Below are 21,992 nucleotides of genomic sequence, written 5' to 3'. Positions count from 1 at the left end.
CCGGACCCTACGCCCCTCCCGGGCGGCGGCCGCTGGCGTCACAACGAAGCCCGGGCGGGGACCCGCCCCGGCCTGGCGCGCGCGCGGGTCACGTGATCGGCGGCGGCGGCGGCGTCAGCTGATCGCGACGCGGCGGCGGCGGCGGCGATGGACTTTCTGCTGGGGAACCCCTTCAGCTCCCCCGTAGGGCAGCGTATCGGTGAGACCCGCGGCCGCGCACCCCCGCGCCCTTGCTCGCCCGCCCGTCCGCCCTCCCCCCCGCGCCCCCGGGGGCGCTCGCCCGCTCGTTCGCCGGACCCCTTCCTCCGGGAAGCGGTGGCTCCCGCCTCCGCGGCGGGACGGAGACGGCGTCGACCAATGAGAGGAGAGTTCCGCTCTGACTGACGGGCGCTGGCGACCAATAGCGGGCGCGTAGCCCGAGGCGGTGCCGTCGGCGACCCCACCAGCCAATCAGGGCGCGAGGGGGTCTTGAGGTGGCGAGGCGAAGTTTCCTCACTTAAAGGGGCCGCGGACGTGTGGTTCGAACCACGCCCTCCGGTTGAGCCGAGGTCCGTGATTGGCTTGGGGCCATTCCCGCCCGCACCTTTTTGGGGGCTTCGCGGGAGGGGCGGGGTCCTACCGGGGTGGGAGGGGGGGCACAGGGGGAGTTGCTGATTGGCTGGGTTCCAGCTGCAGCGGCCTATCGCGTCCTGGGCGGGAAGGGGCCAAGCTCTCCCTGAGGTGACAGGGCGGCGGGGGGCGGCCATCACTGAGCTGGAGGCAGTGGGGGAGGACATGGGCTTGGGGCTGCCTGGCCCCGGGGCGTCGTGGCTCACCTAGTCTGATCAGTGCTCCCCACCTGAAGGACGAGCGCCCTGGGCACCCCGGGGGTGGCTGCCCGCCCTGAACTTCCCGGCACGGAGGTCTGGGACAAGCAGGACCTGGCAGGGCCATGCCCTGGCTCTGTGGAGAGCACCTCCCCTGCACCACAGGCCTTCTCACAGGGCCGAGTACCAGCTCTGGCAACGAAATCAACGTCAGGAGTGTAGCGTCCGCTCTGTGACCTTGCAGGCCTGCAGACATGCAGTCTCTCTTAGTCCCTGTGCTCAGGTCAACTAGATGAACGCAGGAGAAGGACACAGTCTGAGGAAGTGGAGCAAAGAGATGTTAAAATTAGAAAGAACAAGACCAGCTACACTGGTCTCAAAACAGAGATGCAGTTCTTAAAATACTTAGAATAAAGATTCTTTTCTTCGCATGTTGTATTGTCTAAGTGCCTTCAAGTCGTGCTTGAAGGTTGCTGTTGCCCATTTAAACTCCAGCTCGTTCAACAGCTGTTTGTAAGTTTATGCACTTGCTCAGTCTTGCTTTTCTGTCACTTGTGCAGACCTTTGTTCTTGGCTGCGAACATCTGGTCCCTGATTCAGTAGTTTTGGGTGTGCTTGCATGGGGGGATAGGCTGCTGTGGCAGGGGTGGGAAGGGAGCAAGCAGCTGGTTTAGGTAATGCTTTTATAAGCACCGCTTATTTTAGAGGCTACCCAAAGCACTGTCCGAATGATGTGGGTCAGGGGCACTGCCATGTGCCACTCTCTAGTGTTGGGTGAGATTAGGTGAGAGGCGCTACAGCAAGGTGGGAGAAGGATCACCAGGGAAGGTTTTCTGTAACAAAAACTTCTGGATGATCTTTGACGTGTCCCCAGAGGCATGTCACAGGTTTCATCACACTTTCCAGGAGAAGCCATCTCCTGCCCTTTCCAGAATGAATGCTCTTTGATTCCCTCAGTGAGTGCATCAGATACATTTCTGTGTTTGGGTAGCGGCAATCTGAAGTTATCTTTAGATGTCACAGATCGCTTCTTGCCCTCCGGATCTTCTGATCAGTATAGTAACCAGATTGTAAATGGGTTCCCTCTGGGCTTTGCTTAGATTAAAGAAGGGAATTTTAAGTAACAAACCAACAGAAAAGAAGAGGGAAAAAATATTTCAAGAGTGCTGTTAAACAGGAGTTTAGAGTCCTTAGTACCAGAGGTGTGACAGTGGAGAGATCTTAATGACTGGGGTTGATTTGGGTTATGGGAGTCCAAAGGGGTGGAGTAATTGCAGCATATGAGAAAGGAACTCACTGTGGAGGACTTAAAAGGGCTGGTGGCTGAAAATAGGAATGTTTTCTCCTTTTGAACATTGCCTATCAACATCCTGGGGACATGGATAAATGGTATCTTCCCTGTTTAATTTGAGACGCGAACATGACTTACCCAAACTTGTTTGGTAGGTCTGTGGCAGCTGCATGTTGAACCCATGAGCCTGATCACCAAACCTGCATAGTGCTGCTGCTTTGGGCTGTCTGCCGAAAGCTAATATTGCATTCTTGTAAATTACTTGGGCAAAGTCATGTATGCCTGATACAGCTTATAAAGTCTAAAATAGCTTTAAATGAAGGCTAAGGAAAAAAAAAATCCTCGGTGGCACACTGCAGCGACATTCCCAGATTCCTTCATTAATGTTAATCTAGTAAATCCCATTTATTTTGCTGACAAGGAATAATCTCAGTGATCCGTCACAGAATGAGTCAGTTGCAGAGGAGTAGGTTTTATAGCTTCTCACTCTCAGTGCTGAGATTTAGTCACAAAAGTTGCCTCTGTCCTGTTTTTGGACCATGATGTCTCTTCCCAAGTAAGATGAATACAGACTTGTTTGTTTGGTTTTTGGGGTATTTGTTTTTGTTGTATGTTGTTTGTTTTTTTTAAACGCAGTACTTCTGACCAGTGGGAAAATTTCCAAAGAGTGCTGAAGCATCATAGTTTGGATTCCCCTCTCAAAAGGAAATCCGTGGCACCTCCATCTAGGAGCTAAGAGAATCTTCAAAATGGAAAATCTAATTTCAAGGAGGTGCTCTGAGTGAGAGAACGGAGAGGAAACCACCACTGCTCTCTCCTGACCCTGGAATTCTGCAATAACTAGTAATTATAGCAATACTGAAAGGGACAGAGACGGGTTATTTCAGTGAGGGCAGGCAAGGGAGAGAAGTAACGGTGTAGCACAGAGATTAAGAGAGTTTTTTATGGTTGGGGGTTGGTTTAAGCATGAGAACCAGGAAAAGCTGAGACTGTAAAGAGGAGCAGGTAAGAGAGGCTCATGGGTAAGGAAGAGGGGCAGATACAACACAATATGCCAGAAAAATCCCCACAGCTATTTGGATCCTACCTTGCAGGTGTCCCTGCACCCCTCTGTGAGCTGGGACCTTAGGAGCCGGTGGGTAGTAGTCATCAGCTGTTGTCAGTAACACTCTCCTGTCAGAGCCAGATGGGTCCCTGCAAGGCAGTGCTTCTCAAAAAGGTGTTGCCTTGTCTTCTGTGCCTGCTGTGTCTGGAGGAGAAGGGGCAAAGGCAGCAGTTGAAGAGTCATTTGATCCCTAAGAGTTTGAGCTGATTCAAAGGAAAGGAGCAGGAGGAGTTCAGAGACCCACAGCACTATGTCAGCACAAGTCTGTGTCCATCGCCATCCTTGAATTGGAGCTGTATCTCTCTTCTCTCTAGAAAGCGCCTTGTCCCCTCCGTCTTTGGGAGAAGCAATACAGCTAAATGGTGGAGTCCTGACTGAGCTGGTGCTGAAGTTTCCTCAAGGGAAGCGAAAGCGTGAGGCTTAGCAAGGAGACTTTGTGCAGGATGCTAATTTGGGCCAGGGGGGTTATGAATTGAAGGGGGGTTGGGAGAAAGGACTGTTGTGTTGCTTTCTGCTGAACTTACGCTGTCTCATGCAACAAAATGCTGGTGCCCTCAAACACATGTTGAAATGGGTGAGAAGGTGCTTGATGCTTTGCTGAGGAATTTAAAGCCAGCAGGACTGAGCACTGTAGGGAAATGCTGGTTAAGGACTTGACTTGGAGGACGGGCACGCAGTCTCTTGATGAGCTATGGCAGAGCACCTCATGGGCAAAGGGTTTCTGAATGGCACCTGGCTGGTTATGGGTGCTTCAGATCTGTGATGGGGAGCAGAGGGGACAGGAGCCTGCTCAGTATCTTCTGTCCCTAGCTCCTGTACAGCCCTGCGCTATTGACTGTACTGCTGGTGTGCTGCTCCAGGGATGGCTGGGTGGGATCGCCAGGCCCACAGTGGGCTTTCCCCTGCCACGAGGGCAGAGACAATAAACTTGAAAAGAAGCAAAGCTGCAAAGTTGACTCATAGCACGAAGCAATGTACAGCTCCATTGTGTCAGTTATGCCAAGCTCAGGGTTCTTTCTTATCTGATGATTCCAGATAACTTTTATAACCTAGTTGCTGTCAGCAGGAGCACATCAAATGCCAGGCAGGAAAAGAGCCAATGCTCTGGTTCAACCCATACCACCGTCCTCAGCAGTTCTGGGTCGATCCGAGCAATTTGTGAGGCAGCAGGCTGGAATCAGACAAACCCCAGTGCTGTCACACCCGGGAAGCCGGACTGGCTGCCAAAACAATGTGGCTTTGAAGCAGCCCCGTGAAGGGCCTCCTGTACATTCAACAGTCAGTTGGTTTCGCACTTGGAGGGAGACAGCATTCGTACATTCACCGATAACCTCCGCCGGGGGGAATTGTCCGCAGCAGGTCAGGCTCAGCTCATTAGCACGCAGAAGTAGATGCTGCCTGATGAGCCCAGCCAGGCAGAGCGCTGGGTGGGCGGCCGTGCCCTGCCTCCTGTGCTTGCTGTTTTTAGGGACTTGTCACAGTCCCCAGCCATCCCAGGCTCAGATTTCGTGAGGGGCAGACAGCTCGTGCTAATTACGGCTCGTGAAACGGGGCCAGCCACCCTGATCCTTCATGTGACTAATGAATAGACTTTGTTTCCTTCCCTCCTGCAGGCTTTAGTAAAAGGGTAAAGTTCAGGATTTCGGAGAAAACTCCCAACATATCTTACTAGGCTTGGACAGTCCCTCAGTGCTTGGAAGGAAGCAAGGAGGATTAAAGGGGCATTAGCTCCAGCTGTCCCAAGGCCAGCTAGGCCAGGCCGTAATGTGTACTGGGTAAACTCAAGTGCTTTGTCCTTGGAAATGCATCATGGTCACGTTCCTGTTTTCTATATGCCCTAATACTGCTCTTCCAGCTTTGTATTTTTTGAACCTATGTTGCATTTATGGCAGGTTTGCTGCTTTCCTGCAGCCCTTCATTGACCAGCGTGTGAACAGGGGTGATGGTAGCAGGATGACCACAGCGTTGTGGGATAACAGCAGGGCAGTGTATGTCACTTCTGAGGAAGCCTCATTTTCCTGTAAGTGGCCAGCCAGGTGAAGGAGCACGCACAGTTTGTTTGCATTCCTACCTGAACAGCAAACCTGCTGCTCGACCTTGGCAGGATTGGTGTGTTTGGAGGAGAAGGGGGTGGGGGGGGAGCAGGTTACAGAGTGCCACCAAACATAGGGAAGCAAGGGAAGGGTATTTGCAGACTCAGTTCATGTTTGTGTACAGGGAAAATGAGGATGAGGAGGGTTGGGGAGACTTGAACAGCAAGGACTTGATGGTTAAAGGCAGTTTTCATTTCATTCTTGGTTCCTTCTGTAGCTCAGAGCTTCCCAGCAGGCTCAGCCCTGTTCCTGAGTTGTGGTTTTCTTCAGGGGTGAGAAGGGTGGATGTGGACTTCCCTTCAGTGTAGTAACCCTGTGTGATTGTTTTGTGTGCTTCATTGCCAGAGGCAGAAAACAGTGTGGAGAAACTTCTGGCTAGGCTGGGGTTCAAACCAAGTTGTCTCATGAGCAGGGGATGCTGGAGGACAGTGCAAGCAAAGGGTGACTTTGTGACCATGTGTGCCAAATCCATCAGACCGACCTGAGTTGCAATCTGCCTGCCGGCAAGGCTGGCCAAGTGGTGTCCCAGAGCAGGAGGGAACCTCATTCAATGGTATATGCCCTGGTGCACCAGACATGCTTCCCTGTAGCCCACTGCCCTGGATATATTTTCCACTACATCACCCAATGTGATGCTGCCTCCTGTGCCTCACTGAGGAAGCTTAGATCTGCAAGAGACGAGGATTCCTATATAAAATTAATACTCAAAGTGACAAAAGTTCACCTGAATCAAGGGGCCTTCAGGATATTACAGTAGTAGACAGACCTTCGGAAAGGTGGAAGAGGATCAAGAACGTTCTGCCACTCTCCTTCCCTTCTTTGTCCTCTTCCATCTGTCTGTGGCCACAATGTAATTAGCGTAATCACAGTGTAATCAATACATTCTGCAGTCAAAAGAAAAGGTGGTGGCTGGGTTGCAATAAGATGCAGATAGGTAGCTTCACGCTGTGGTGTGTAATCTGTGAGAGGGACACGTGTATAAGAGGCTGCATTGCACAGTGCTGTGAATAGCTCTCTGCCTGACCCTTAAAAACAGGACATCCCAAAACATGATGGATGTGCTTACCCAGGCAGGAGTTAAAAAATCTTCTTTTTCCTGCGTTATGGCTCTATGCCATTACTGCGTGAATGGGCATTTCATTCCCACAGAGGGATCATTAGCTGCTGGGTCAAAAGCAGAAAAGGCAGCTCTGCAGAGAAAGGGCCTCTCCAAAGGGGTAGAGGACCTACAGCAGCAAGGGCCAGCTCCAGATTTTGCAGGCACAGCAGTTTTAAAAATGCAGGCACTTCTCTAAGTACCTTGTTGGGTCTGAGCTCTTCTGAACACTTGGTAGGTGCTAAACCGGTCTGGCTAGTTTTAATTCTCTTGCCGCAGCGCTACGTCAGGCATTTTATGGGATGGGAGAGCTGGGAAGGATGGTTCTTGTCCGCTGCTTGCCATCTGCTGCGTCTCTGCGTTTCCCTATGGTCTGGAAAGTGCCTGGGCCCTGCCTGCCCCACTGGCAGTTCTCTTTCTCCCAGCCGCTGGTGGTGTCCCTGAAGGCATCAGTCGGTCGGCACGGCTAGGACTAAGACATGGCTGATTATAGGGTGGAGACACTCTGCTCTCAGTAATAGCTGCTCATTTCCCAAATCTCTGCCTTGAATAACATCAAGGCTGACTGAGGAATTCCTAATTAAAGGGGACACAATCAAAGCCGAAACAATATTGCTTCGACTTCAGTCTGCAGTCCACTTCAGTCCATACTCCCCAGAGGCCAGAAGTTCAGGGGAGAGATGTAAATGTTAAACAAGAAAGAGCCCTGCTTCGGCTGTTTATGTTCACTTGTTTGTTTTTGTAGGGCCCATGTAAAAAGAAGGGGGTTGACTCTTTTGTCTCCTTAATTTGATGCAAACCAAGAGTGGTGCCACTGACATTAGATCCGTGTCAGTGTGAGCAGACCAAACTCATGGTTTCTAGCCCTGCAGCAACAAAACAAATAAACCCCCTTTTCTCCAGCTGTGGAGCTGAAGTCATGCTGAGCCCCCTTCCTTCGTGTGCAGGACACCAGAGATTGCACAGTGTGTGTTTGTGTATTGGTAGCTTGGGTGGCATGGGCAAAACTGAGCAACCTCGTGTCCCAGCGCGGGCCAGCCATGTGCTTTGCAGTGGTGACACCTAGTGGGGAGCTCTTGGTGGCCTGGACTTTGCAGCTGGATTCTCCTCCTTGCGTTTTGCGGTGGAAGCCAGGGAGAAGGTGGCTGGGCTCTGGGGTGTCCTGACAGCTGAACAGCAGCAGCCCATGAGAGTGCCAGAGCTGCTCTTAGCCTTGCCATGTCTTGGTTTCTCTTTTCCAGAGAGAGCTACTGATGGGTCCCTGCGGAGTGAGGACTGGGCTCTCAACATGGAGATCTGCGACATCATTAACGAGACTGAAGAAGGGTAAGGGAGCTGGCAAGGGTACACATCCAGCAGCAGGTCCCAGCACACCCTGTAACACTACATCCCTAGACTGCAGTGGTAGCACTGCACTGGTGAAGGTAATAAGCTAGGCTTCCCAACAGTCCCTTAGATGAAACTCTGCTAGGAGACCTAGAGACACAGCAAAGCTGTCAGAGCATCTGTTAGATGCTTCCCAGTAATCTTTGTGAGTGCTGGGAGCCATTCAAACAGGCCTTCAGGGTCCCCAGGGAACCTCGATTCAAGCCAGGCTGCCTCCCATCTCCCAAAGGCATATTTGCAATTCTTCCACTTCGGTTTATTCCTCCTTCATACCCCTCTCGTTCTCTCCCCTGGGAATGTAAAAATCTGCAGGCTGGTGACTGAGGAGAGAGGAGAATTTCAGGCTGCTATTCAGTCCTCTGACTGTGCAAGTCCTGCTGGGGTTCACTTCTCAGGTATTTTCATGTACGGTCACTCAGACATGTGGTGGGGGAGCCCTTGTCTCCCTCTCCCTGCGGGGAGACATTCAGAAATCTGCCAGACTTGTTAACTCTGGACCTGGGGATTTGCCAGTGAATTCAAGGGGGACTGCTCCTTCTCACAGTGAAGATGTCAAGAGCAGCATGTAAAAAAGAAGGTGCTACATGGAATAAAAATTGTAGGTTTCACTCCTGCTGTCCTACCCCACAGTGATGCTGACAGAGGATTAGCGAGCCCAGTTTGCAGCTTCACAGTTTTATGAAAACAAAGTCAAACATCTCTACTCACAGATTTGTCACCACTTCTTTTCCATGCTATCCCCACGGTGCAAATACATCTGTCTCTGCCCACAGCGCTCAGTCTTGAGCTGTGGCCGCTTGGTGTTTCAGTTCTGGGTGCCAGATAACACAGCTGTACCCTCCTGGCATGGCAGGCTCTCCCATTGCCCTGCTAATGCCCATCCATTGCAGCCGTGCTGCCCCACGGGCCAATACACTCCTGCCCTCCTCATTGCCTCAGTTCTCCACCCCACTCTTCTCCAGCACTGCTGCTCTTCCAGCCTGGCTGCTCTTCACATGCTCTGCCAGAGCATGTTGGTTCATTTGTGCCCTCTCACAACACCATGGTGGGCTGAGACCGCAGTACTTCTCCACTCTGAGAATGGTTAAGGAGACCGTGCCATGCTGCTGCTCTCTTGCCCACCTGCAATATAGGCAAGATTTTGCCACTGCATCTCCCCTGCTGCTTTTTAGCCTATTTTCCTCAAGGGAAATGTTGTTAAACAGCTTCTCTCTGAGCAACACAAGGATTGCTGCAGCTTGCTCTCTCCTTCCTGTTTCTAACCCATGCCAAGCTTTTTTGTGATCTCCTCCTCTTCAGTCTCTCTGCCATGGGATTTTGCTCTACTCCCAAGTAGTGCATTTCTAGCATTGCTTTTACTCTGCTTTCTGTTGTGTCCTGTACACCTTGAGTTGCTGCAGACATCAGCACAGGGGCCTCCAATTTCATTAACAGCATTCATTAGCAGGACCCCACGCCTCTTGCAGAACCACAGGCAAAAGCTGCTTTACCAGTCATTGCTTCAAGCTGCCCTGAAAACATAGTGGGGAAGGTCACTTGCTGAGTATGAGGCACCTAGAGCCAGTGGCCGTTTTGCTTTGCCTCTCTGTAGGTGGGTCTGAACCTTCTGATGATCTTTCTTCATCTGATTTCTGCTGCAGGCCCAAAGATGCCTTCCGAGCCATTAAGAAGAGAATTGTAGGGAATAAGAACTTCCATGAAGTTATGCTGGCTTTGACGGTGAGTGGTCAGGGCTCTTTCTCAGCTCTGTGATATCCTGCTGTAAAGCTGAGTCCCTGGCTGAAAAGATGCGGGTACCTAAAGCCAACAAGGTGAACACACATGGCAGAGAAGGCTATAGCTAATGCTTCATTGCCTTTGAAGGTCCTGGAAACATGCGTCAAAAACTGTGGCCATCGCTTCCATGTCCTTGTATCCAGCCAGGACTTTGTAGAAGGTGTCCTGGTGAGAACAATCCTGCCGAAGAACAATCCGCCTGCCATAGTGCATGACAAGGTGCTGACCCTCATCCAGGTGAGCTAAGAAGCGTGAGCATCTGTGCCAGTTCAGAGAGTGTTTGTCTTTAGGCATTTGTACAGAAGACTACTGTAAATGATGATGGGCTTTACTGTCTCCTTCTCCCCAGTCCTGGGCAGATGCCTTCCGCAGCTCACCGGACTTGACAGGTGTCGTCGCTGTCTATGAAGACCTGAGACGGAAGGGTCTGGAGTTCCCCATGACTGATCTGGACATGCTGTCACCCATCCACACACCACAGAGGGTATGGGAGCATTGCTGAAGAGAAGGGTGTTGGGCAGCTGTCATTCTGGAGCTATGGCGGGACTTCAGGAACTCTAGCTTGCATGTAGAGGGCTTTTGGGAAGTGAGAAGCTCCAGGACAGCCTCTTTGCTAGAAGAGTTATTGAAAGCAGATGGGGAGTTGTCATCAACATTTCTCTCCTAATTGCACTGCCCTGTCAGCTCTGAGTGTCTAACATCTCCTTCTCTCTGTCACTTCTCCTGCCTCTGTGTGTAGACTGTGTATAGCTCTGACTCCCAGTCTGGACAGAACTCACCTGTGGTCAACTGCCCTCAGCAGATAGAGTCCATCCTCCACCCTGTCACCCTGCCCACCGGGAGAGGCACATCCAGCGACGCGCCCATCACACCCACGCCAGAGCAGGTGAGTTGGACACGAGCCCCATGGTGCTGCTGATTCCCCCTGCGTTTGGGGGTTGTTGCACAAACACTGTTCTGGGACTGCTGTCTTGGTCCTTCCCCAGCCTCTGTCCCAAAGGAGCTGTTCCTCCAAAGCATAGTCCCTCGAGAGCTCCCCACAGCTCCATTGTGGTCACAGTGATGAGCTGGGATACCACAAACACAGAGTGGTTATGTTTTCCGAAGGCAGGGCTGCTTGCAGGTAGAGGGAAGATCTCCTGGCTATAGGGAGCTGGGGAACTGAGACACAGAGGTTTTGAGTGAGGTCTTTGTAGCACAGTAGAGCAAAAGCTTGCTCGGTAGATGCCTCCTTATCATCTTTGTTTATCTTGCCTCGCTGCTGACTTTGTATGAATCAACCCTGTCTGGCTATGTGGTTTCCAAAGGGCGTTCTCACTTGTTTCCCCATCCTCTTTCCTCCTTCCTCACCCCGACTTCATATGACACCATGTTCAGCACCAATCCTCCAGCTGTTGGTAGGTTGCATCCCCTTGCAGAACAGAGGCTAGAAGCTGTTCTCAGGAGGCTCTTTAGCAGCTTATAAAACCAGAGGGATAAAGCTTCAACTGCACACTTAGCCCAGGCTCACCTTTTGAATGGAAATTCATTTTTTTCGCCCTTTTACACCGCTTTGGAAATGAAACGATTTGAGTGGCTGCCACACAGGAGCTGCTAGCTGGGGAGAGATTTGAATCATAACAGCAGCCTGTGCTGGCTATTAAAAAATCAAGGCTAGGCTAGTGGCCAAAGATCTCAGGTAAGGATCTGGCACCTGTTACCTGCAAATGAACTTGATGGTAAGTAATGGAGCTTCCTTCTGCTGGGACCTCCCGAGAGCTGAACTGAGCGGTGACAAATGAGCTCCTCAGTGGCTGTTCCCTTCGGCTCTGTGAACAAATACACATGCGGTGCGCCGCCATTCAGAGCTACCTCAGCTGTCTGCCCAGTCTTCCCAGGCAGAGCTGTCACATGCCCTCCCTTTCGCAGATCGGGAAGCTGCGCAGTGAGCTGGAAGTGGTGAACGGGAACATGAAGGTCATGTCGGAGATGTTGACGGAGCTGGTGCCGTCCCAGGCTGAGCCTTCTGACCTGGAGCTGCTGCAAGTAAGGAACACGGGTGGGGTGGAGGGCTGGCACACGCAGCTCAATTTAGCAATGACTTGATGGACTGAGGCATGATGCATGCCAGGCGTGGGGAACAATTGCACTGGACAGTTTAGTGTGGGCCTTATCAGGGAGTGATGGGATAAGGGAGATACAGAGAAGGTGGAGTTTCAATGGCCAAGGGAAGTTGCACTATTGAGGCTGGAATCATCTCACATGGGGACTTGTAGTCCTCGAGGGCCTTTCTGGGTGATGTGTTAGCAAGAGTCATACAATTATTGTCTGTAAAGCTCACTCAGTTTACCTCTCACACCAATATCTGTTGCCCACCAACCCTATCAGCAATGATAGACCCCAGTAGCCTCTGGGGTCTGTCTGTCCCAGTCAGACTTCCAAATCTGTGAGTGCTCAGCCTTAGCCTGACCTTCATGGTAACTTCCCCTTGCTGTGGGCAGGAGCTGAATCGGACATGCAGAGCCATGCAGCAGCGTGTGCTGGAGCTGATTCCCCGTATCCTCCATGAACAACTCACTGAGGAGCTGCTCCTCATCAATGACAACCTCAACAATGTGTTTCTACGCCATGAAAGGTACCTCTCCTCCTTTCTCTGCCCTGCTCTTCCACAAGAGTTTACTGCACTTTGAAGGCCTTCTGTCCCACCCTTTTGGTCTGCCCATGAGTATAGTGTTCAAGATGTGTCATCCATCTTTGAGAACAAAGCCTGTTCTCAGTTTTTGCTGATTTATTCCTGTCCCTTCAAAACTGCTGTGTAAATTATTGATGGAATATAAAGATGTCCCTCAGCATAATCCAGAAAAAGGAGGAGGGAACGGCATGGAAAGAGCTGGTTTTCTAGCTCTGAGGCAGACGGGGGCAGAAAGGACTTGCACAGGTGGGGTCTGCACACCTTTTTTTTTAATTCCATTTCATCAAACCCATCTCTTATGCTAGGATGAAGTCTGGAGAATTTAGTCCCTGTGTCTGTATGGAGAGCTGGGTTTGAACCATTTTGGTTAGAAGTAGCTCTGGAGGGTCCCAAGAAGCTTCCTCACACCACCTCTCAGGAGACATCAGCTCTGTCGGCCTTGTTGTGGTGTCTTTGGTCTTGAGGGGGAATTGGCCCTGAGCCGTGGTCCCCCTTTCCTAGTACATAGGAAAGGGCAGACTGTGCCAAACCTTATAAGAAGTCTCTTGGGCTGTGGGTGAATAAGCACATGCTACTGAAACACATCCTGTCATCTTTCTTGCAGGTTCGAGCGCCTTCGGACAGGACAGCCTGTTAAGGTAACTCAGAGTAACTGCCCCTCTGTGCAGCTCGGTTTCCATCCTGCAGTGTCCTGCTGAATTGGAGAGATGTTCAGTCTGCCCCACTTACAAGCTGTAGGCTTTGCTTCCCCAGCCCAGCTGCACCAGGCCATACTGGTGTGCAGGACACTCCAGTTCCCACTGCTAGCCTCTCCCCTGCTGCCAGTGGGAGCCTTCCTCTCACCCAAAGAGCAAGAGCAGACCAGCAGCAGTTACGGTTTTCCAGTATTGAACGCTGAGAGGATCAATTCCCATATAAGCCTCCCTTTGTCCTCTGAGCACTGCCCTGTCCTCTGAACCAGCACCTACCCTACTTACCAACATCCAGCAGAGCTGGGAGGCTGGCTACCAAGGCAAATTCTGCCCTGGGACACTATTCCCAGCGAGGTCTCTGGTCACTGTCCCCCTTCTCACAAGGGGAGGGTTCACAACTGGTATCTTTCAATGGTTACAGAAGGGCTTCCCTCTCCAGTGTTAATGAGCTAGGACTGAAGGGTCAGGGTATCTGGGCTTCAGAAACTCTCCACCATCTTCCTTTCTTTTTCTCAAAAGGCACCAAATGAGGCAGAGAACAGCTTGATTGACCTGGGACCCAGTCCTCCTTCTGCAGTGAGACAGCCTGAAGTCACCAACAATCTCTCCTCTCAGCTGGCTGGAATGAGTATATTGCCATGTCGTTTTCCCCTCAGTCCTCCTGTGCTGCTCTGGGAATCCTTTCTCTGCCCTTGAATCGCCTCCCAAAATTATTTAGTGACATTCATAAAGTAACCTAGAGAAATAGGGTGTATTGTCAACTAATAAACTCATGAAGAAACTTGTATATGCCCCAAGGCACACAAGCATATGTCTCAGCATCCACACCTCATGTGCAGGAGGTGGACATGACTTAAGAAGGATGTCAGCATTAGGCTGTGGCTAAGGACTGGGTCTTCCAGCAGCATAGGGCAGAAATTTGCTCCCTCTGCAATTTCTAAGCAGCAGTGCAGTTGCCTCTCTTGCTGTGTGGTGTCAGGCTGACCACTGAGGTCTGGGAGAAGAAAAGCAGCTGAGCTGTGCTGCAAAGGCAGCCATGAGCATCTTGGGCTGAGGACCCAGGATTTGACAGGTTGTTTACTCAGAAAGCCTGAGAGATCCTGAGGGTTCTTCAAGACATACCAACAGCCTACATAGCATTGGCTGAAGCTCTCACTAGCTGTGAGCATGTTCAGTACAGCTTGGATGCAGCTATAGAAAATTGGCAAGACTGTTTTTACAAACAAGCCAGTTGAGATATTTTTTCAAGTCAGGGTTTTTTCAGATGATGCCTGAGTCATGAAAGTCCGCTCATCTGTCTCAGAGGTGCTTGCCCAGAAGCACAGGTTATCTTCTTCCACAGGTTATGGAGCAGTTCCCTCTGAGTTGTCTTAAATGGTCAGGAACATGTAGCCTTCAGCATCAGTGCAGTAAATTGATGCTACTGCTGCTGCCTCAGATTGAGCTAAAAATATCTGCTGAGCAGGCGAAGAAACTGCTTCTGTTACTTCACCCACAACACTGCACAAATGCACAGACTGTGCTGCAGCTGACGGGCAGCATAGAGGAGTGGGCCTAGAGCAGTTTAGCTTGTTCTGATGCTAGCTTTCCACTTAGCACCCTCCAAGCCCACAGCCTTCCGTTTACTGCCCTGTGCTGCCTGCTCACCCTGCTTTCTCTCCCACAGACCTGGGCTCAAGCAGCGTAAGTGCGGGGCTGCACACCCTCGACACCTCTGGCAAGCTAGAAGAAGAGTTTGACATGTTTGCCCTGACCCGTGGCAGCTCACTGGCTGACCAGCGCAGAGAGTGAGTGTAGCAGCCCACTCTGTCCTGTCCTGTCTTCTTGCAAAGCGGGGAGGGCTCAGGGCAACTGGGGCTGTGACCCCAACCAGCAGCAGTTCCTGGGAGACAGTAGGATGCAATAGAAATGCACTTTTCTGACACAGTGTTTGTGGGATGATCTCTGTGTTCCCAGTCCTTCTTCCTGCTGCCGTTGTCTCCCCTTCACAGTGTTCTCCCGGGCATGGGCAGAAGGAAGCAGTCTCTTGCATGTGGGGACTGTGGTGCCACATGTGCTGGGGAAATGCAGTGTCTGGAGATGAAGGTGTGGAATGGGACTGGCTGAGATTTCTTGTCTGCCTCTGAACTCGTGTAGCCTGACTGGGGTGATGTTAAATTTGGGAATTGCTGAATATCGATGCAGCGTAATGGACAGAGTATTGAACTGGAGTGCAGGAAGTATGCAGTCAGTTGTGACTTGCAAGGCAGGGCACTGCTCTGTGCCTCAGCTTCCCTGTTGGTAAGCAGGACTGATGTTTCTTCCTCCATAGTGTGCTTGAGACGTCCTGGTGTAAAGCACTAAGAGTTGGGTCTCCATAGTACTGGCTGAACTGGGCCTCTTCTCTACTACAAAGAGTGGATTCCTGAATCCATGTTCTGGGAGGAGACAACAAGAGCTGTGCTGACCAGATCCCTTTGGCTGGAGAGACTGTGGCTGATCTCATGCTGTTTTGCCTGTCAGAGTCATCCACTGTTCTCCACCGGTTACCAAGCAGTAGAGCTCACAGGCACGTGGCTGCCTCCAGCCCTCAAAGACCTGTGTTCCTGACCTCCATCCACTGGAGTGCCTTGTTCTGCAGCTGGGCAGTACCAAGTTAAGGTCTCTTAAGGTTGTCTGCTTTCATTCCTCTGCCTCAGACTGCTTCTGGTAAAAGTGGTGGGAAAACCCATGGCCTACACACAGCTTCATGTGTTTTGCCCGTGGGTTTCCCCACCACTTTTACTGTGGGGTGTACTGCCTGAGGACAGGGGCAGTCCAGACAAAAACAGTGGTGCTGACACCCGAGCCACTGGAATGTGCTCAGTGCTGGAGGCTGGGGGAGATCTGGGCAGGGGTGGAATCGTATCCTCTCCACTGTGGCGCAATCTTTAACAGACTGCAGCTTGTGATCTCCGCCCAAGTAACGAGACATCTTCTATTTATTCCTCACTGCCCTCCATCTGCCCGCACTTGCACTCCTGCCAGGTAGCCTCTACTCTCACTGTCTCAGGCTTCACATTTCACTCACCAGCCTCTGCTCTCAGTGTCTCCCTCCGCGTGAACAGACCCATTGCCCTGCTGCTCCTGGATGGGACGTGCTGGCAGGAGACACAGGCAGGGCTGCTGGGGTTTGTTCCTGACCCTCCCATGCTTCATGTCTGTCTCGGCGAAGCAGTGCTTGAAACACCTCAAGCCTTTTCTGCCATTCTTCCTCATCAGTGGCATGATAGCAGCATTGTACTTCATCCTTGATGCCATTGTCCACAGCGGCCCCTTCACTGATGAGCACTTCTTTGAGAAGTTTGAGCGCCGGTGGCCCAAGCCCCTGGCCCCCAACAAAAACAGCTCCACTTGATGGTCTGCTGGATCTGCGGAAAGGGGCCTGGGAGCAGCTGGAGAAGAGGCTTGCGGAGAGTTTCTGGGAGAGGCTTCGTTCTCCCAGCAAGGATGGACTGTTTTCCCCACTCTGCATGGATCAAATGGTGACGTGTGGCATTAGCATGTGTGGTAGCAGCCTAAAGGGGACACAAAAATGGGATGAGGGAGATTATGGGTGAGACGTGTGTCTGTGTGTGGAAGAGGTTGCTGTAATGGTGCATTTGGAGCCCTTGAAACAACACTAGGCTCTTCTGATCATCCAGTCTCACCTCCTATGTAGCATAGACCAGTGAGTCTCTGCCACCATCAGTTCTTGAGTGGTATCGGTTAAAGAGATGTTTTTGAGCTGTGTTTGTGTCTGTGAAGGTAGGTGAATATGTAGGGGCTTGTTACTCGAATCCTTTCTAAAATAGCTGTAGTCTTCTGGTCAGTCTGTGTTAGTTATCTCTCTTCTGTAGTCAAGCCCAGAGAAGATGAATGTCATGGTTGATTCACCTAGCTCTGTAAGTCTGTGTGTTAGCCTGTTGGATGGTTGTTTTCATATGATGCCTTGTCATCCTCTTGTCATGTGCCAGGCCTGTCCTGTGATGTCCCACAGTGATGTTGCAGTGAGGAGATTAGTCTGGTTTTTGGTGGGCTACATCTTTAATAGGGGTGCTGCACACCTTTTCTAGAAGCTCTTGGGAGAAGAATGACGAGAGATGAAAAGTGTTGTGGTCAGAAGCACTGAATATATGTTTAGGAGTTCCTGCTTTTCACTCTCAGGCATCTCATCAGCCTGTGTGTTATTTAACTTCATGCTTTCAGGGTAAAGTACGAAGATCCCCAAGCCTCCAAAGGACTCGCTGGTGCCCTGGATGCCCGGCAGCAGAACACAGGAACGGTAAGTGGCCACAGAGCTTTCAGTGCATCACCAGCAATGAAAGTATCCTCCTTGCTTACCAATGCAATAAATGTGCTGTCTGTTTGGGAAAAAAATCAAGTGTTTAACATGACTGATGATAACTCCCAGTTGCCACCAACCTGCATTTCCTACCTGAGCTATATACCTCATTCTTTAAACCCCAGCAGTGGGGAACTATGGAAAGTCTGGGGTTGACTCAGTCAGTAACAGGATGGCCTCCTTATATCTGCAGGGAAATTTCCACCTGGAAATGTATGTTTTATTCCTCTTCAGCAGGTTTGCGAGTCCAGTTGCCTTCTCTCTGCAATCAGAGAAGTAGGCCACCAGTACTAGTGTGTTCTTTCCCCCACCCTAAACCCACTGCCTCCCCTCTCCCTCACCCTCTGTGATAGCAGCTTTCAGTGCTGACTCTCTCTCGACCAGGGGGAGTCTGGTGCCTCCAGTGATGGAGCCCAACTGACTAAGTGGATGATGCGGCAAGGAATGGTGAGATCGTGGAGCGCCAGCAGGGAGGAAGGAGGCTGGGGCTGCTGAACTGAGGTGGTGCTGGCACAGCACGTGAGGATGCACAGCAGACATCAGCAGAGACTGCAAATTGAAATGGAGCAACCCTGGTCTGGGCCAGTAGTGAAGACCAGGGTTGGGAAGGAAGCAGGCAGAGTGTCAGTCCTTCCTCAAGTAAACATGTTTGTAGGAAGAAATCCTAGGAGCTCTGAGGCCAGGAGAGCATGTGCCACTCTTTGTGCTAGAGGATGGCCTGTTTTGGGGTGGGCGTCTGGGGCAGAGGCACTAGCTGGTGGCATCATGAGGAAGGCTGCCGCCATTCATTCCCCCTGCAGCCTCTCCTGCTCAGCATAAGCTGCCCCATTTGGAGGAAAACACATTCCAGCTTTTACTCTGTTCAAGGCCTCCTCCTCTAGCTAAAGTGTTTGAGCCTTCAGGCTGTTGAATTTGGTCTTTTGGCAGCAGGAATTCCTGCAATTCCATCCCCTCAGGCACACTGAGGCTTTGACACACTCCCAGGTCTGAAGCTTGTTAGCCTGTCTTCCTGAAATAACTACTGCCCAGACTGATGTCTGCTCTAGGAAGTTTCCCCACATGCTGTCCAGTTGGCTTGAATGCACTTCTACCCCAAAGAGTTCCTCTTTGGGTAGACAGAGCCACTTTGCTTTGAAACTTGCCTAATCTCACACATCCTCTTCCATCCCCATTCATCCATCTGCCAGCTGTGGTAACTATCTGAACTTGCTCCCTGGTTTGGGGAAATCTGCCTGTCCTCGGTAAGAAGGGGTTGCTCTTTTTCTTGGTCTTGCTATTTTCCTGAGAGCAAGGGAGCTATACATATTAGCAGACTAATAAATAAGTTCCCACAAATATGCTCTCACGCTTCTGATTGTGGATCCTCTAGCAAGGGCTGCTCCTTGCTCAGCTTTGTTCAGGAGCTCGTAAGTGGAGAAGAGGATCTGGGGTTTTGAATCAGGCTTGGTTGCCCTCAAGGTTATCTCTGTCCTTTAGGAAGGTGTCTCTTTGCTGCTTAAATTGGCCAGGGACATGAAGTCTTCTGAGCTAGCCTCATCCCTACTGGAAGCAAAATTTACCTTAATTGTGGAGGACTTTCTCTTTGATGGGTCTGTTTCTGTAGTTTGGTGAGATGTCAAATCCTGCTGTGCTCCATGATCCTACCAAGTAATCACTTCTTTCCTTCTTAATGTGGTGCCAAACCTGGCATGTCCAATATCTTCAGCATCGCAGACTTTGACATCAGACTGCCACTGGTTTGTAGAAGGGAGGAGGTGTGGAGAAAAGCATATCTCTTGTTCTCTGGCTGCCTACCACAAGCAGCCAATTTCCACCTAGTGAGTCCTCACCAAAACGGAAAGCCTGGTCCAGTCCTAATACCCCAAAGCCAACCACCAAACCCCAGATGCTTTTAATGGCACGTATTCTAGAAACTATACGTGTCTGGGTGCGGACGGGGCAGAGGAAGCAGGTGCGCGGTGGCAATGGTAGCTGGGAGAGCTTTGCGGTGGCACTGGCTGGATTTGGAAGGGCCTGAGCTGACTGAATGGTGGGGTGAGAGAGTTAGCTTTTGGGTTGGGCTTTCCTTTTGCAGAGTGGGTTTCCTGGAACATCCTCTCTTTTCTCGGCCTCATCCTTTTCTTTCCTTCTGTCCCAGGTGCCGGTTCCCCAAGCCAATTTCATGGAAGACATAGAAAAATGGCTCTCCACTGATGTGGTAAGTGAGGGGCTGCTTTCCTGGAGCCAGCAGTCCTGCCAAAGTTGCCTGCAGGGCTGGATTTCAGGCAGTGTACAACAGCGCTGGCACTGCTGAATGTGTGGCACAGGCTGCTTGGAGGGAGCAGGGGAGGAAAAGCCAAGGACACAGGGTTTGGGATACCACACCAGTATAATTAGCCTACTGGGAAGCATAGCTAATGAACTGAGGCTCAGGGCCACTCTGACATGTCTGTACTGTGGAATTGGGAGGAGCACTATCCTGTCTCCCTTCATGCAGACAAAGAATCACATCTGTGGAGGTGCCTTTGTCTACCTTGCTTCTAACTGTGCCCTCCTCCTCCTTCCCTAGGGAGAGTCAGAGGATGCAAAAGGTGTCACCAGCGAAGGTAAGACTTGCCAGCCAATCCCTTTCTCCAGCCATTCCTGGCAGCAGCTTGGCTCTTCCACGAACCTCCCTCCTTGCTAATGTTCTGCTCTTCTCTTTCTCCAGAGTTTGACAAGTTTCTGGAAGAGCGAGCAAAAGTTGCAGACCGGCTACCCACTTTGTCCAGCTCCTCAGCAGGGACGTCCGTCTCCCCTCCTGCTGCCAGCCATCATCGGAAGCAAGCAAAGGAAGATGATGCTATGTTTGCCTTGTGAATGCTATGGACTGGTGTGCTGTGGAGCAGGAGGCTGTTGTGTGCTGTTTTGCTTGCCTCCGACCAGGGGCCAGCAGGGGAAGGACTCTGTCCCCTTCCTCCACTCTCTTCCTGTTTTCCCTTTGAGTTGTTTTTATTTTTAAGCTGCTTTCAGATTTCAGATAATCTTTTTTGTGTTTAGGGATGTCACACAATAGACTTGTGAAGGGGGTTTTCAAAGCTGCTAGAGAACGCGGGAGTTCAGTGGGGTGGGATTTTTTGGTACAGTGTGGGCAAAGCGGAAGAAGCTCCCCATCCTCCTCTCCAGTGAGGTAGTTAGAGATCTTGCCCAAGAAACAGGAGAGGCTGCACTCTGCTGCTGAAATCATTCCAGCCTGCCTCTTTCCTCGCCCCATCCCTAGAATGATTTCCAGCCCTCTGCCTGCCACTGCTAGACTGGAAAGCATGGGAATGGCAAAGCATTACAGTGGCAGAGGAGGAACACTAATGGTAGAGGGGCCCTGTTGCTCTAGTCTCTCTTGCACAAGTGCTTGTGGTATGTAACACCTTCCCACTCACAACCCCTTCTCTTCCTCTTCCTTTCCTCCCCCTCCCTATCAGTTTATCTAGAATCCTACCCACAGCCCAAATGTTTCCGTTGCATGACAGCCAGTTACCGATGGCCTCGGCTGCACACAGGGCTTGAGCTGCAAGCGGTACCCCAGGCTGAACGGGCTGTCTGCTACGGGGTAGGACGTGCCTTCAGCAAACTTTGCAGTTAATTTAATTCTCCCGTTATTATACTTTTCTCCCCCCTTTCCCCGATGCGATCCCACCTCCCTCTCTCACTTCCACTGATGCCTTCCACCACATCGTGCCGGTGGGGAGTCTTTCTGAGCCTCTGCTCAGGCGAACACTATAAGCTCCCTCAGGGTAGCTATGTGTGCTGGGGCCGAAGAGCTGTGTTCCCTAAAGCAGGAGGCCCTTGCCTTGACACTGTTATACTGGCAAGAACATGCTGTTGCTTGGGTAGCTGGTTCAGCTGGTGAGCACAGAGGTGAAGCGAGACATCAGTCATCTCATGCCAGCAAAAGCAGCCCTGCAGCAGCCAGCGGCTCCTGTGCACGTGGGGAGAAAAACCCTTCCGAGCAAACCGCACACGCTGCCCCATTGTAAAAGGCAGCCAGGGAGGAGGGTGCCAAGCCTGGGGCTCCTGCTGGTGGGATTTCCTGTTGAGTGTGGGAGAGTTGCCTTTTTTTTAATTGCACATTAAAGGAGCAAAGTCTTGAGCCTCCCTTGAAGATAGGCGTGCGTTCTCAGCGCCGGCGTGGGGAGGGGAGGACCCTGGGGGGGTGAGAAGAGGGGTGCAACAGTGCAGCCACATTTGCTCTCCACGAAAAGGCAAGGGCACTGTGGTGCTGAGACGAGGCACAGCGTGGGGGCTGAGGGGGCTGCGAGCCAAGGCAGGTGCTCGCTGCTTTTTGGCACGGTGTCCTGGGGAGGTGACTACAGCCCATCTCAAAATAGCAAAAGGGCGAGCTGCCGCCTCTCCCTTCCCTCTCTGCCTCGTGACCAGATCCGAATATTCACCTCGCAGCCCACAAATCACTTTAAGACACTCAAGAAATACAGTTGCTATGAAAGGGCTCTCTGGTATCCACAGGGCGTCTTCAGTTGTTCCCATGCCATCCCCTGGTGTCCAGCTGAGTGGGAACTGGGGGAAAGATTCTTGAAAGCAGATTGAACAGGTTGAAAGTGTCATCTGAGCCCTAGACTTGTAGGAAGGAGTTGAATTAGCCGAAGTTGTCCAAACCTCAGCACCTCCCTCTCCCCTTGCCTGCGCTGCAGTCTCAGCTGTACCAAGCTCAGGCAGAGACTGGAGGGTAAAAGCTGTGAGCAAAGCTGGTCTGCAGCTGGT

General features: G+C 51.5%; 1 protein-coding gene across 2 annotated transcripts; it reads left to right on the top strand.

Moving 5' to 3' along the window:
• Positions 1 to 20: 20 nt before the first annotated feature.
• Positions 21 to 21,375, top strand: TOM1 (target of myb1 membrane trafficking protein). Of its 2 annotated transcripts, XM_069807355.1 has the most exons (16): positions 21 to 199; positions 7,633 to 7,717; positions 9,418 to 9,496; positions 9,641 to 9,790; positions 9,903 to 10,037; positions 10,293 to 10,439; positions 11,462 to 11,578; positions 12,034 to 12,167; positions 12,829 to 12,862; positions 13,436 to 13,544; positions 14,583 to 14,703; positions 17,123 to 17,198; positions 17,643 to 17,705; positions 19,396 to 19,455; positions 19,807 to 19,843; positions 19,948 to 21,375. In XM_069807355.1, exons 1-16 carry the CDS (start codon positions 148 to 150, stop codon positions 20,094 to 20,096), a joined length of 1,548 nt encoding a protein of 515 aa, XP_069663456.1. In that variant the 5' UTR covers positions 21 to 147; the 3' UTR covers positions 20,097 to 21,375. The 2 variants fall into 2 exon arrangements, with proteins under 2 accessions (XP_069663456.1, XP_069663457.1); XM_069807356.1 differs by lacking the exon at positions 17,643 to 17,705 and having other exon boundaries at positions 29 to 199.
• Positions 21,376 to 21,992: the final 617 nt, after the last annotated feature.

Source organism: Haliaeetus albicilla, chromosome 19, assembly GCF_947461875.1.
Source record: "Haliaeetus albicilla chromosome 19, bHalAlb1.1, whole genome shotgun sequence".
Lineage (NCBI taxonomy): Eukaryota > Metazoa > Chordata > Aves > Accipitriformes > Accipitridae > Haliaeetus > Haliaeetus albicilla.
The sequence above is the reverse complement of the archived record's forward strand: the minus strand, read 5'-3'. Positions and strand labels throughout refer to the sequence as shown.